This window comes from Scyliorhinus canicula, chromosome 1 (genome assembly GCF_902713615.1).
Source record: "Scyliorhinus canicula chromosome 1, sScyCan1.1, whole genome shotgun sequence".
In the NCBI taxonomy this organism is placed as follows: domain Eukaryota; kingdom Metazoa; phylum Chordata; class Chondrichthyes; order Carcharhiniformes; family Scyliorhinidae; genus Scyliorhinus; species Scyliorhinus canicula.
Window position 1 is genome coordinate 287,291,635 of NC_052146.1, and position 13,229 is coordinate 287,304,863.

General features: G+C 41.2%; 1 protein-coding gene across 1 annotated transcript in view; it reads left to right on the plus strand.

Moving 5' to 3' along the window:
- Positions 1–13,229, plus strand: part of birc6 (baculoviral IAP repeat containing 6) — a 312,870-nt gene that overhangs the window by 155,414 nt on the left and 144,227 nt on the right. Inside the window, 9 exon segments of the mRNA XM_038814802.1 lie at positions 1,616–1,799; positions 3,173–3,331; positions 3,527–3,660; positions 4,363–4,516; positions 4,611–4,727; positions 6,392–6,537; positions 6,625–6,751; positions 6,940–7,050; positions 9,376–9,509. Of these exon segments, the coding sequence (XP_038670730.1) occupies positions 1,616–1,799; positions 3,173–3,331; positions 3,527–3,660; positions 4,363–4,516; positions 4,611–4,727; positions 6,392–6,537; positions 6,625–6,751; positions 6,940–7,050; positions 9,376–9,509 (1,266 nt within the window).

Here is a 13,229-nt window from a genome sequence, read left to right on the forward strand (position 1 = left end):
GTTTTGTGAACTGTTTTTCAAGTTCCACAGCCATCACCTTGGTCATTTCTTCTGCTGTGAGCGATGTGGCCTCCCCTGGTGCTCCAGCCTCCGCTATCCTGAAGGTTCCTGTGCTGACTTTTTCACTCCCCGGCGGACTTCCATTAACCCCCTTTTTCAGAGCTGTTTTACTCCCAAACTTGGATATTTTTCCTTCCTGGGACTTCTTACAGCCTTTTCAGCTTCCGTTGTCCCCCGGAACCGGGCGTTAAAACTCCAAAATTCCTATTCCCGAGCTGCCTCCCGCCCGCCGTCACCGGAAGTCCCAGAATTGGTTACCTTGTTGTCCCTTACTAGATCATGCAAGAATTAAGCTGAATGTGATGTCTTGTGGGTCTTACCTGTTTGGACGCTTATCCAATGTACTGCTGAGTGGAATTATATACAATGTACTGCTGAGTGGAATTATATACATGTATGAGGAGGGGATGAGAGAAAATCTTACACAAAACCTTACCCCTTAAATAGTTCACCTTTTGAATGCTTCGTGCTATTTAATGGTCAAGACTACAAGTGCAGTTTAAGGATCACACAAATTTTAATGTGAATTGCAGTGGAAAAGTGCTTATGACATAAGGTTGAACACTTTGTGGAAGTGAGAAATCCTCTTTAATGAGTTTTTTTTGACTTGGGGCCACATCAATAATTGTGAAGCAAAATGCATCGCCGAATCACAGAATATTACAGTGCAGAAGAGGCCCTTCGGCCCATCGAGTCTGCACCGATGCATGAAAAACACCTGATCTGCCTAATCCCATTTCCCAGCACTTGGACCAAAGCCTTGAATGTTATGACGTGCCACGTGCTCATTCAGGTACTTTTTTGAAGGATGTGAGGTAACCCGCCTCTACCACCCTTCCAGACAATTGTGCTCCCTTGTGAAATTTACACACCATCGTGATTGCAGATGAAGAAGGCCACTTGGTCCATCTTAGTCATCCACCCAAACGTTTTTATTTCCTTTCTATGACTAGGAGAGAATGAGTGCTTTTCTGTGCCCATGTTTGAAAGTTCAGCCTTGAACTCCACTCGCAAGCCCCTTCCCATACCTATCTTCATGATGACAGGAGGCCAGTGCGCAGCCGCTTGCTGCCCATTCTGCTTTGGAAGTGGACTGCTGGCATGTAAATGAGGACTTTAAAATTTTGGTACATATGTGCGCACCTTATTTAATTCTTCCTCTTTTTAGTTAACCTAAAACCCGTGCCCAAGTTCTACAGTTAGTTGTGTGTGTGCAGGAGAAAGAAAATGTATTATCTATTGTACCCTGTTCAATAAGTGGAATGAATCATGCTGTAGATTGATGAATAGGTCTTCCATCTCCATCCAAGTTTTGAAATCAGCAAATTGTTTGTAAGGCTGGTGTGATAGTTGTTTTTGTTTGATGAAATGTCTATATATGGGCTGTAGCAAAGAACTGAAGACTATCAGACCAGGAATAGTCACTATGGTTTTTCCATAGGAGTGTTGCAATTTAAAGGGAGTTAATTTACTGTGAATGGACTGGCTTAAAGACTCCAGCCTCTTTGTCGTGGATTGGAGCTGTGGCAATGAGTGAACTTGATTTTTTTGGCAGGTTCTGGCACGTATAGCAAATGCTACAAGGCCAACAATTCACCTTTGTGAAATTGTTAATGAGCAGCAGCTAGAAAGACTTCTCCTTCTACTGGTCGGGACAGACTTCAACAGGGGAGACATCTCCTGGGGTGGAGCATGGGCACAATACTCTTTAACCTGCATGATTCAAGATATCTTGGCAGGTAGGAAGCAAATTATACAATAAATGTTTATTCCTCAAGAATTGTGTCCCCTTATTGTGTGCTAAGCATTTGTGTTTGAAATGTGACACAAAAGGTACTGTTACTGCTATGCATGTAAAGGGATGTGTGTAGACACACCCATATTGCGTATGTTTCTCTCATGCTCAAGATCAACATTTGGCGTGTCATGATCAGAATTGCTATTGCCTGACATACCTACTGAATGCAAACCTTTTTTTCAGTCATGTACGCCTTTTTCTCCCTCGGCATTCACTTTTAAAATATTTTTTCCTTCCCCTCTCTTGCTTGGTGATGCAATTTTGTACTTCCTGCAACTCTTTCTCTCTCCCTTGTGCTTCCTCCATCACTTTCTCCCTCTTGGCCTCAATGCTCCCTCTTTCATGCTCCCTCCCTATATTATGTATGATATATATATATATATATATATATATATCCTTTTTCTGGTTCTGTCTCTATCTCCCTGTCTCTCCACTTTTCTGTAACAAATTCCAATCTTTCTCAACAGGAAAAGCAAATTACTGCAAATATGAAACCAAAGCAGAAAAGGTTATGAACACTCACTTCATGCAGCATCTATGGAGAGGAAACTTGAGCTTATTAGTTCAATAACTTTCATCAGAATTGCCAATCCAGTTCTGATTGGCTATTGATCCGCATCATTTGCTCTCTATTTCTCTTCACAGATACTGCATGACCAGATTTTTCCAATATTTTGTAATTTTTCAGTGAATGATCCAAAGACGACTTTTGGGTGTATTTGAAAGTATCTGCTAACAATCATTCCAGTTTACAATGTCCATTGTCAATGGTAGTCAATGTAAACATGTTGATCAAGTTATGAAAGTAGTCGTTATGCTAGGTCGTTGGTTTGGTTTATAGTGCTAACATGGACCCTATTGAGCTTAGTTTCTTCCTTTATGTACACCTGTTAAACTCTTATTTACAAGTAAGCTGAGAACTTGTGACAGTAACTGTCTGCATTGCTAATTCTGCCACCATTTTCTGTAAGCAAGTATGTTAGTGAATTAGTTTGATGACGAATTATAATTAATTCTATGGGTGTAATGGTGTACTGTTGTGATAATTTGGTTCTTCATATTATCTATATCAAACAGGTTGATCAGCATACAAAATTGAAATAAACCTTTGTCAGAGTGCTGAACCTTTTTCTCTTGATGCTGATCAACTTGTAAATTTATTCTTCATTCAGACTTCCAGTATTTGAGTTTCAACTAACATAGTCCAGGTTTGGTGGTCGTTTTTGTGCACTGTGTTAGTAGGTAACAAGTATTAAAAGATTTTGTTCCAAGTTGTAACCTACTGCAAAGTTTGTTTTTGAAAATTGAAAACAGGTGAGCTATTGTCACCAGTAGCTGTAGAGACCATGGAAGAAGGAGCGGTTGGTGAAGATGCAGGACCATCAGCAGCTGACTCTGATGATTCCCTGCCCCAGCCGCCTGTTATTCCACTCGTGGAGTCTATAGATGAGCCTCTGACCCCGGATATTACAGGTAAGTTGAAAGGAGAAAAATAGTGAATAGATCATCTGTTCATTGATTTTAAAGAACATACTGTACTGTTATTTTTTATTTTCTAAATTAAAAGAAAAAGCACAGCCTTAAAATTGCCTGGTGAGTCTATGTGGTCCATTTCCATACATTAGTTAACATACTTGGCAATGTTAAAGCTGTTTTCATCATCCAAAGGTGCTCCATCTGCATCATCTTTGGAAAAAGATAAAGACAAAGACTTTGACATGCTACAAGACCTCATGGATGTTGATATTGGTCCCCTAGATGTTGACTTTGATGAAGATCCACTTGCTGCCAAAGTATTCAAGGTATAGTGCGCACGATTACATTTCATCTTTGCATGCAAAACTAACTTCTATCCTGGTTAATGTTGACGGAATGAACTTCTATTGTGTTGCATTGGGCAGGATGAGTTTCTTTTCTAACTCTGTCCTCCCTGGGCCTTTTATTTTTCATGTAAAAACAAACCAAAGATTTGAAACTCAGATGTGTCACACTGTTATCCATCAACCCGGCTCTAAAAATATATTGCTGATGTGGAAAATATTTTATAAAATGGCTTGGTGGGACAGAAAATCTAAAATTAACTAATACAGAATCGTCTGGCCCTTTAGAACACTTGCCCTTGTAAATGCATGAATTCTCTGTTTCACCTGTCTTACACTTCAGAATATTTTTAATTGGAGTGTGTACATGGTTGGGTTTCATAAACTTGGATGACAAGTTATATCTGGGAGCTCAAGACAGCATAATTTAAGGAACTGCAGAGTAAAGACAGTAGGGGTAATTTGAATTAGACTATTGGTATAACAGGTATGGGTTTGCGTTATTTCAGCTTTCATTATCCTATTGGATACCAGCACACACATTTAGTTTTAACTCTTTAAATTAAAAAAAATTCTGTAGATTTGTGAATTATGCTATCGTTTTGAGTAAAATGTTGGAAGTGGTGAAATGCGTATTAAACAAATTAATATTGCTGTTCAATGTTTTTTTTTAATTCACAAAAGCCGATTAGCAGTACTTGGTACGACTATTGGGGTACTGACTACGGGACATACAGTTACAATCCTTACGTTGGTGGCGTTGGAATTCAGATGCCTAAACCACCTCCCACCAGCGAGAAAAATGGATCTCAAAGTGTATCTGTTTCTGTCTCACAAGGTTTGTATGCTCCACAAGTAATTCTTTTTACAATTTGATGCTGCAAGCTAGCAGAAAAAGAAAGTAACTTTCCTTGGTTCTGTTTGTGGTGCAGCGCTGGATGCCCGTCTGGAGGTTGGTTTGGAGCAGCAAGCTGAGCTTATGTTGAAGATGATGGCTACACTGGAAGCTGATTCTATTCTTCAGGCTCTCACTAATACATCACCTACAGGTAGATGGATGGAGAGATGTTTGTAGGAACTTAAGAAAAGGAGTACGCATTTGGCTCCTTGAGCCTGATTTGCCATTCAGTTAGATCATGGCTGATCTGTACTTCAACCCCATTTGGTTCCAAATCCCTTAATACTCTTGCAAAATTCATCAGTCTCAAACTTTTCAATTGATGTCATGTCAACAGCTTTTTGGGAGTGTGTTTCAGACTTTCACTATCTTTTGTACAAGGCAGTGCTTCCTGACATCAGTTGAAACTACTGCAAACCTCCATACCCATTTTTTGTTTTTAATTTACATTATCTAATTCTGCCACAGTTGTAGACTTTCAGAACTCAGCCTGATGCATGAACAGTGTTGCATTTCTTTTGTTGCAGATGGTAAAGTGGTACACAAAGTGGAATAACTTTGTGGCTTGCTCTAAGTATACCTTTGTCCTGGTACCCATCATAGGCTGCAGCTATCATCAGTCTGACTCTGAAGTGTGAGGTGGTAATGCTGCCTATTGCTACAACCTACACTGAGGTTAACCACCAATCTGTATGCTTGGATGCATGCACAGCGATTTTCTTTCTGAATAGGTAGCTTTTAAACATTAAAAAGGTTGTAGGTAAAATTTTAAACATTACTGTGGTATCACCATATCACATGATTGTGAGTTGGTATGTTGCATGCTGCTCAAGTCTTGGAGTCTGATCGGGAACTGGCTTGAGTTATCATGGCAATTTTGTGTTTCTGTGCACTGAAAACTTTTGCACCAATGCAAAGTTGCCAGTATAGCTGCATTTTATTTACATACCATATGATAATTGCTTCTCATAGAAGATTCTTCAGGTTCATCGCTTAAGTGGAGAAGACAATCCATATAACAATGAAACACTGCTTTAAACAATTGCAATTTTTTGGGGGGCAATTGCCATTTGGGAAAACTGTGAAGCACCTTTTTGTCAGAAGATTATATTTTTGAGCATGCTGATGCACTTCAGAAATGTGGCTTTTTAACTCAGGAGATTGCAGTGTGCACTAAAGTCTTGCAAGGGTGAGATTCCATCCAGGAAGCTGTGTAACATTTATTTTGGAATGCCATAAATCCTCAGACTAAATGAATGATGGGACTTGGGTAGTAAATGTTTTGTGGTGGAATTGCAATCTGCTGTTAATTCTAGTGTAATTACTGCTGACCTGTAGTGTGACCCAGCTGCACAACTAGCGCAGAGTACAGTGGTAGATGTAGAGTTTCATTGTGGAGAGGTGGGGACTGTCTTGAGCAGGGCTTCCTAAACTGAGGCACAGAATTTTGGTGCAGTGTCTGCCAGGAGCTCAGGCCCCTTTAAATCCACGCATTTTTAAAATGGTGGGCATGACCTAACTAGGCGATCTTTGAGGCCTGTTTCCTGCTCCAATAAAGCCAGTGAAAAGGTAGACGCTTTCTATTTAAAGACTCTGCAGTTGAAACAACCCTCTTTCAGCCCCCCCCCGCCCAAAAGCTCTCCAACACCCACTCTCCTCTTGCCTCATGGCAATGCTCAGCCTCAAAATGGGGTCACAGTGAGAAAAAGTTTAGGAAGCCCTGGTCACGAGCTTAGGATGCTCTCAATTTCTTCATGACAAAACAAATCACTGAATGGATAACTTGTTTTCACGTGTTTAATTTATTTGCTCTAGTGTCTCAACCTCCTCCTGGAACTGATGACTCCATGCTGAGGGGATTGCATTCGCCCAGTCAGCTGATTGTTCCTCCACCATCAATCCCAATGCTAAGTGCATGCTTCAATAAACTATTCTCAATGCTCCAGGTTCATCATGTTCAGGTATAGGGTCCAAATGATCTCACTTTGTTCTTGGACTGTGATTTTTCACTGTTACCTTTTTTTAATTGGCGTTTAATTTTATTTCAGTTGGAATCATTATTGCAGTTATGGCTTACATTGAGTATGAATGCTTGTTCAGTTGGAAATGAAGATGCTGGAGCTGATGTTTTTTTATTTAATGCAAGCAGAGTACCAACAATTCCATTAAACCAAGGTGAGCTGCCTTGTATAAGAAAGTAAAGATTGTTTATATTCCCGAATAGCTAAAGATTGCTGAGTTATGTTTGCTGATATATAATTGAGTGAGGTAATGTAAAAAAGTATTCTTTGTCTGTTGGCAAACTTGAGCGCAGTAAATTTTGAATGCCTTTCTGAAAATATGTCTTTTGATTTGAACGGCAGCTTCAATATCTAGCCTCTTAACAGTGTTGGCATGGTACCCAAACACCTCGCTGCGGACTTGGTGCCTTGTGTTGCATAGTCTGACTCTCATGACAAACATGCAGCTAAATGGTAAGTGGTCCCCTTGAGTTTGGCATTTCTCTACTTTACACTTTATGTAGTTACACTGTGTACCTTGTGTTACCCCATTGTGCATTTTCTTTTTATTGTATTTTTATGTACTTCAGTGATCTGTTGAGCTGCTCGCAGAAAAATTCTTTTTACTGTACCTTGGTACATGTGACAATAATCCAATCCATTTGTTGTTCTCGAAGATCCTATTTGAGCTAAATAATAGCCTCACCAATTGATTGTATTCTTGTCCACTGTACAGCTATTCATCCTACGTTTCTAATCCTGGCGCAAGATGCTACAATCTGAGTTCCACCCTTCTCCCTCAGTAATGATGAACATTTGTAGTTGGGCTGTAGATATAGGATGTAAAAACAATGAAAAAGGTGTAGTTTAGGTTAATTAGGTAACATTATAGTTGTGATAAGAGGCTTGGGAGGCTAGTGCTAAGAAGCTTCAGAGGTGACCTGGTGGAGGCCTTCAACATCATGAAGGGTTATGATATGTGGTGGATTATTCCCCCGGTTAGCACTGGCAAGAAGCACTTAGCATAATCACAAAGATTCATTGAATAATTTAATCTATTTTACCTAATTTACATTGTATAAATAGGTGTTCCAATTGGAAAATAAAATTATGAATATGAGACTGGAATCCTACAAGTTCAGAATGAATATTTTTGAAAACATTTTGCAATCTGTAAAGAACTATGAATTTTTATGCTTTGACACAACTGCAAGTTAGTGTGAAATTAAAATTGTGGCCTCAGTTTTTGAATGATTGCTGAAAAGAAAACTGAGACGGTGCTCAAATGGGCTGGGCACAAGTGGAGCAGACAGAAATAGAAAGCTAAGACAAGGAGAGTGGAGGATTTCAGATGAGTATCTCAATCGATAGAATCCATACAGTGCAGAAGGAGGCCATTTGGCCCATCGAGCCGTCCCTCTGAAAGAGCACTCTATCGAGGCCCACTCCTCTGCCCTATCCCCATAATTCCATGCATTGATCATGGCCAATCCACCTAATCACATTTTTGGACTGTGGGAGGAAACTAGCACCTGGAGGAACTCCACGCAGCCACAGGGAGGATGTGTAAACTCCACACAGACAGTCACCCAAGACCAGAATCAAGCACAGGTCTCTGGCAATGTGAGGCAGCAGTTCTAGCCACTGTGCCGCTCTTTCAGTCTTCTCCTTAACCTCTAATTCTGTACAGATAAAAGAAAGAATAGAGATTTGTTTATTATTCACTCATGGAATGTGGCCGCCACTAGCTGGGCCAGCATTTATTGCCCTTGAACTGATTGCCTTGGTAAGCCACTTAGAGGTCATTAAGAGTCAACCACATTGCTGTGGATCTGGAATCACAAGTAGGCCCGACTAGGATAATGACAGCATGTTTCCTTCCAGAAAGAACATTAGTGAACCAGATGGGCGTTTAGAACAATCAACAATGGATTCATGGTCATCATTAGACTTTTAATTCCAGATTTTTTTATGAAGTAAATTTTGCCATCTGCCATGGTGCGATTTGAACCTGGGTCCCGATAGCATTATCCTGGGTCTCTGGATTACCAGCCAAGTGACAATGCTACTGCACGACCGCCTCCTACTCAGCAGTTAACGGGTAATGTAACCTCCAATGCCATGTTGAAACTAATTAAAAGGCCGTGCCTGAAATGAGATCAGGGAGGATTTTTGTTTCTAAACCTCCTTCTGTGGGAGGACAGTTAAGTGAATCATGCCTTAATAAATATTCAAAACGTGCTGTGCCAGAATGGCAGCACTAGTTAAGTCAAACGTACATACGAGTGACAGGACAGTTGACCAGTACACACACGTACAAGATGAAGAAACAGAAGTGTTGATGGTAGGAATTGTGGCAGAAATGTTGCCTCGTGGAAAGAGGTGTTCTGTTGAATGACGTACAGGTGAGTGGATAGACTGGGGCCAAAAGAAAAATACCAAATCTATCTTAAGTTAAATTTGATCTTTTCAAATAGGAAATTTTTGCATTCCAGGGTTTTCGGTTGGTTTTAATCCAATTTGGGTTGCAAATATCTGCAATAGATTATTTACTTATTGGTAAATTAGAATGGACTTTTATAAACCTCAAATTTAAATCTGTGGGAGATATTTCCATTATTTTATTAGGTAAATGCCTTCTTACTCTATTTTAATTTTAACTTCCGAGTTCAATAAATGTAATTCCAGTTCCTGAAGGAAAACATTTTAGAGTACATAAATTGGATTGAGATGCTTACCTTATTTTTAAAGAAGGCAATGTCACCAACAACTTTGTTTGAGCCTAGATTTCTGTTTCAGTTGCTCCAAGCAATAGTATGGTATTGCAAGAAAACACAGCGCAGGTGATGGTCTCTGATCCAAATATGATTCACGTGTTAGTGAGATTCTTCTCAGGAACCAGCCCTCATGGCACTTGTCAACACAGCCCTCAGGTACTTAATTTTTTATGGTTTGTGAAATTTATTTGCAAAAAAAAATAAAAAATCTATATTTCAAAGCATCGTTCCTACTTTTATTTTGCCCGAAACCTCTGTGATCTGCTTGAGTATTCAAGTGGCAATGCAACAATTGTTGAATTATTTATTTTCCATATTGTTGAATTTCTGCCTCGCTGTTTGTCCAGTTGACCTTAGAATTTCTGTTAACTTGGCTTTGTTCATTTGTTTTGGACTTTTCCTTGTGAAATTAAATTTTTTCTCTTTCCTGACTTGTGGGTCTGTGGCTGGGGCAGAGGGGCTGACTCCAGGCTTTCTTCAATGCTGTTCTGAGATTGTTTGTTGAAAGGCAAACTAGAATAAATTGGCGATGACTGCTGTCTACTTTTTCCTTCCTCCAGCAGAAAGATAATTCCTAACCTCTGCTTGGGGGCATTTCAGGGCAGCATAGATGTGTGAACGTGTTACCCAAAACCTATAATTGAAACTGAGTCTGCGTTGCTAACCTGTACACCACAATCATTGTTATATTATGTATTTGGGCTGCGTTGTTTCAATAAGAGAAACGCTTGTTCTTCTGTTGGTGATGGTGCTTGATTGAGATCTTATGACGGGGCAGTAGGTTCTGCTGTGTGCAGAGGTAGTATGATGAGCCACAATACTGGATTGTGCAATTCAACAGTTAATTGTTTGAGCCTGTCCAGTTAAAGTAACCAAGGCTGGGACAAGTCCCGCATACTCAGTGTGAAGAACTCTAGAATTACAAGGTAAAATTACTGTAATCCTATCGAACTGAATGGAAATATTGCCACCTGATACTTCAACTTATTGGGGGTAGGTAGTTGGTGTGGAAGATTGGGAAAAGCAAGTTGGCCATTTTTGAGCTATGAGATGTTAACTGTAACACTGCTAATTTCAGTGAGAATGATGATTTATCAAGAAGACATGAGTGAAATTGGAGTAGGAATGCTCTTATTTAGCTACACCTAACAGTTCAGTCTATGATTGCCAGCTTAATTATAATTTTTAAACCAAGGTACTGATTAAGTATCCTAAGGGAAGCAAGCAAGGAAGTCAGATTGTCATTGATTAATCCTGTGGTCATCTGTTGTTGTACCAAGTTACAATTAAAAATGCAATGACCGCAGGATTTTATGTAACACAGTAGAAACTGGTGGTTTGTAAAGAGCTGCATTGCTGTAGTTGCCAGTCTTGAAAACAACTGGTTCAGCTGGCAAGGGACAAAGAAAGATTTCCCTGGGCCAAGGTGCACTATATTGCCCAGGAGAAGCTATCAGACTCTCTCATGGGTCAGAGTGCACACTGGGAATGGGACATGTTCCTTCCATTTGAATTACAGATGTCAAACCAGGTGCTATCCTTTACAGATGTTAGAGGGCAGCACAATAGCACAAGTGGATAGCACTGTGGCTTCACAGCGACAGGGTCCCAGGTTCGATTCCCCACTAGGTCACTGTCTGTGCGGAGTCTGCACGTTCTCCCCGTGTCTGTGTGGGTTTCCTCCGGGTGCTCCGGTTTCCTCCCACAGTCCAAAGACGTACAGGTTAGGTGGATTGGCCATGATAAAATTGCCCTCAACCAAAAAGGTAAGGAGGGGTTATTGGGTTAGGGGGATAGGGTGGAAGTGAAGGCTTAAGTGGGTCGGTGCAGACTTGATGGGCCGAATGGCCTCCTTCTGCACTGTATGTTCGAAGATGGCGTGCTGCACATCATCCAGTTTTGGGATATTTGCCACCCAAAAGATCAAATACACCTGGGTGTAGACTTGGGAAAATGCCTGCTACAGTTCTTAGTTGTCACTGTTGCAGAAAGAGGATAACTTCCAAATTAACAAATATTTTCACTGCCTAATTTCCTTGGTTGGTCCAGGACATTCTCTTGCAGTGCCTTTTATGGCAACGATTAATATTTCTTAGATTTTTTAACTTGGTCTACATATTAAATTTAAGTCCTGTGTATATTTAACCCCAAATTAGTGGGTTTTTTTTCATTAAATCAATCTCCCTCACTCTAAGCACGTTATAATGTATAATCAGTAAATCTTGCAGAGTTTTCTTGCTTTCAAAGGAGATCTTACCTCTCTGCGTGTTGAGTGTTCAAATGATTTCAGCCACAACACATTAAATATGTCATAATTTTTGCATAGATCCCCAAAATTAGCTTGACATCTAGATGCCACAAATTGTTCACTTGCAAATAATCAAAAAATTCATGATGGGCATTCTTTAAAAATACACAATTTGAGAAGAGCACCCTCTTTTGGAAGATGGTGTTTACTACAGGACAGAGCACCGAAGCAAGAGCAGGGTAGGCCAAAAATGAATGGTGGAATTTACTTACTCACCATTATCTCTGATATTTCTCTAATTCATTCATTCTCTCTCTTTTCTCGCGCCTCTCTCTCTCTTTTCTCGCACCTCTCTCTTTTTCTTTTCTCCTCTCTCTCTCTCTCTTTTCTCTCCTCACTCTTTTCTACTCTCTCTCTCTTTTCTCTCCTCTCTCTTTTCTCTCCTCTCTCTTTTCTCTCCTCTCTCTTTTCTCTCCTCTCTCCTCTCTCTCTCTCTCTCTCTCTCTCTCTCTCTCTCTCTCTCTCTTTTCTCTCCTCTCTCTCTCTCTCTCTCTGCCCCCTCCCCCCACCCATCTTTCTTATTGAGGTTGTGCCCCCTCCCCCCCCATCTTTCTTATTGAGGTTGTCTAATGGGTAGACTAAATGAGCGAAGATTGTAATTGTCACCAGGTTATTTGTGGAAGACTTCACAACCAAGCTTGATCCTAACGTGCACTAGCTCACTTTCTTCTTTCAAAGTATCAAAGTAGGTTACATATACAGTTGTACAGATTTACTCCTTTTTCACATCCACCCCCCCCCCCCCCCCCCTCCACGCCCCCCCCCCCCACCCCCCCCCAAAATCACCCACCCCGCTGCGACGAACAGCTCCTCAAACACGGTCACAAACATCCCCCACCTTTTCTCAAACTCCCCTGCTGAGCCCCTTAACTCATACTTTATCTTCTCTAACCGCAGGAAGTCGTACAGGTCACCCAACCATGCTGCTACCCCCGGTGGCGATGCCGACCGCCACTCCAGCAAAATTCGTCGCCGTGCAATCAGAGAGGCGAAGGCCAAGACATCGGCCTTCCTCCTCTCCATGAACTCCGGCTTCTCTGAAACCCCAAATATCGCCACCAAAGGGTCCGGGTCCACCTCCTCCTCCACTGCCCTGGCTAAGACCTCGGACACTCTCACCCAGAATCGTCCCAATTTTTCACACCCCCAAAACATGTGTGCATGATTCGCTGGCCCCCGCCCACACCTCTCTCTCACATCTGCTACCCCTTGAAAGAACCCACTCATTCTCGCCCGAGTCATATGCACCCTATGCACTACCTTAAACTGTATCAGACTCATCCTTGCACAAGAGGAGGTCATGTTTACCCGTTGCAGTGCCTCACTCCATACTGCCCAATTGATCTCCATTCCCAACTCCGCTTCCCATTTCTCCTTGATCTTCACCACCCGCTCGCCTCCCTGCTACCCCATCCACTTGTATATATCCCCAATTCTTCCCTCCCCTTCCACATCCGGAAGTGGCAGTCACTCCAGCAGGGTGTATCCCGGCAATCTAGAGAACCCCTTCCAGATCTTTTGTGCACTGTAGATACCTGAACTCTCTACCCCTTGGAGCTCTATCCTCT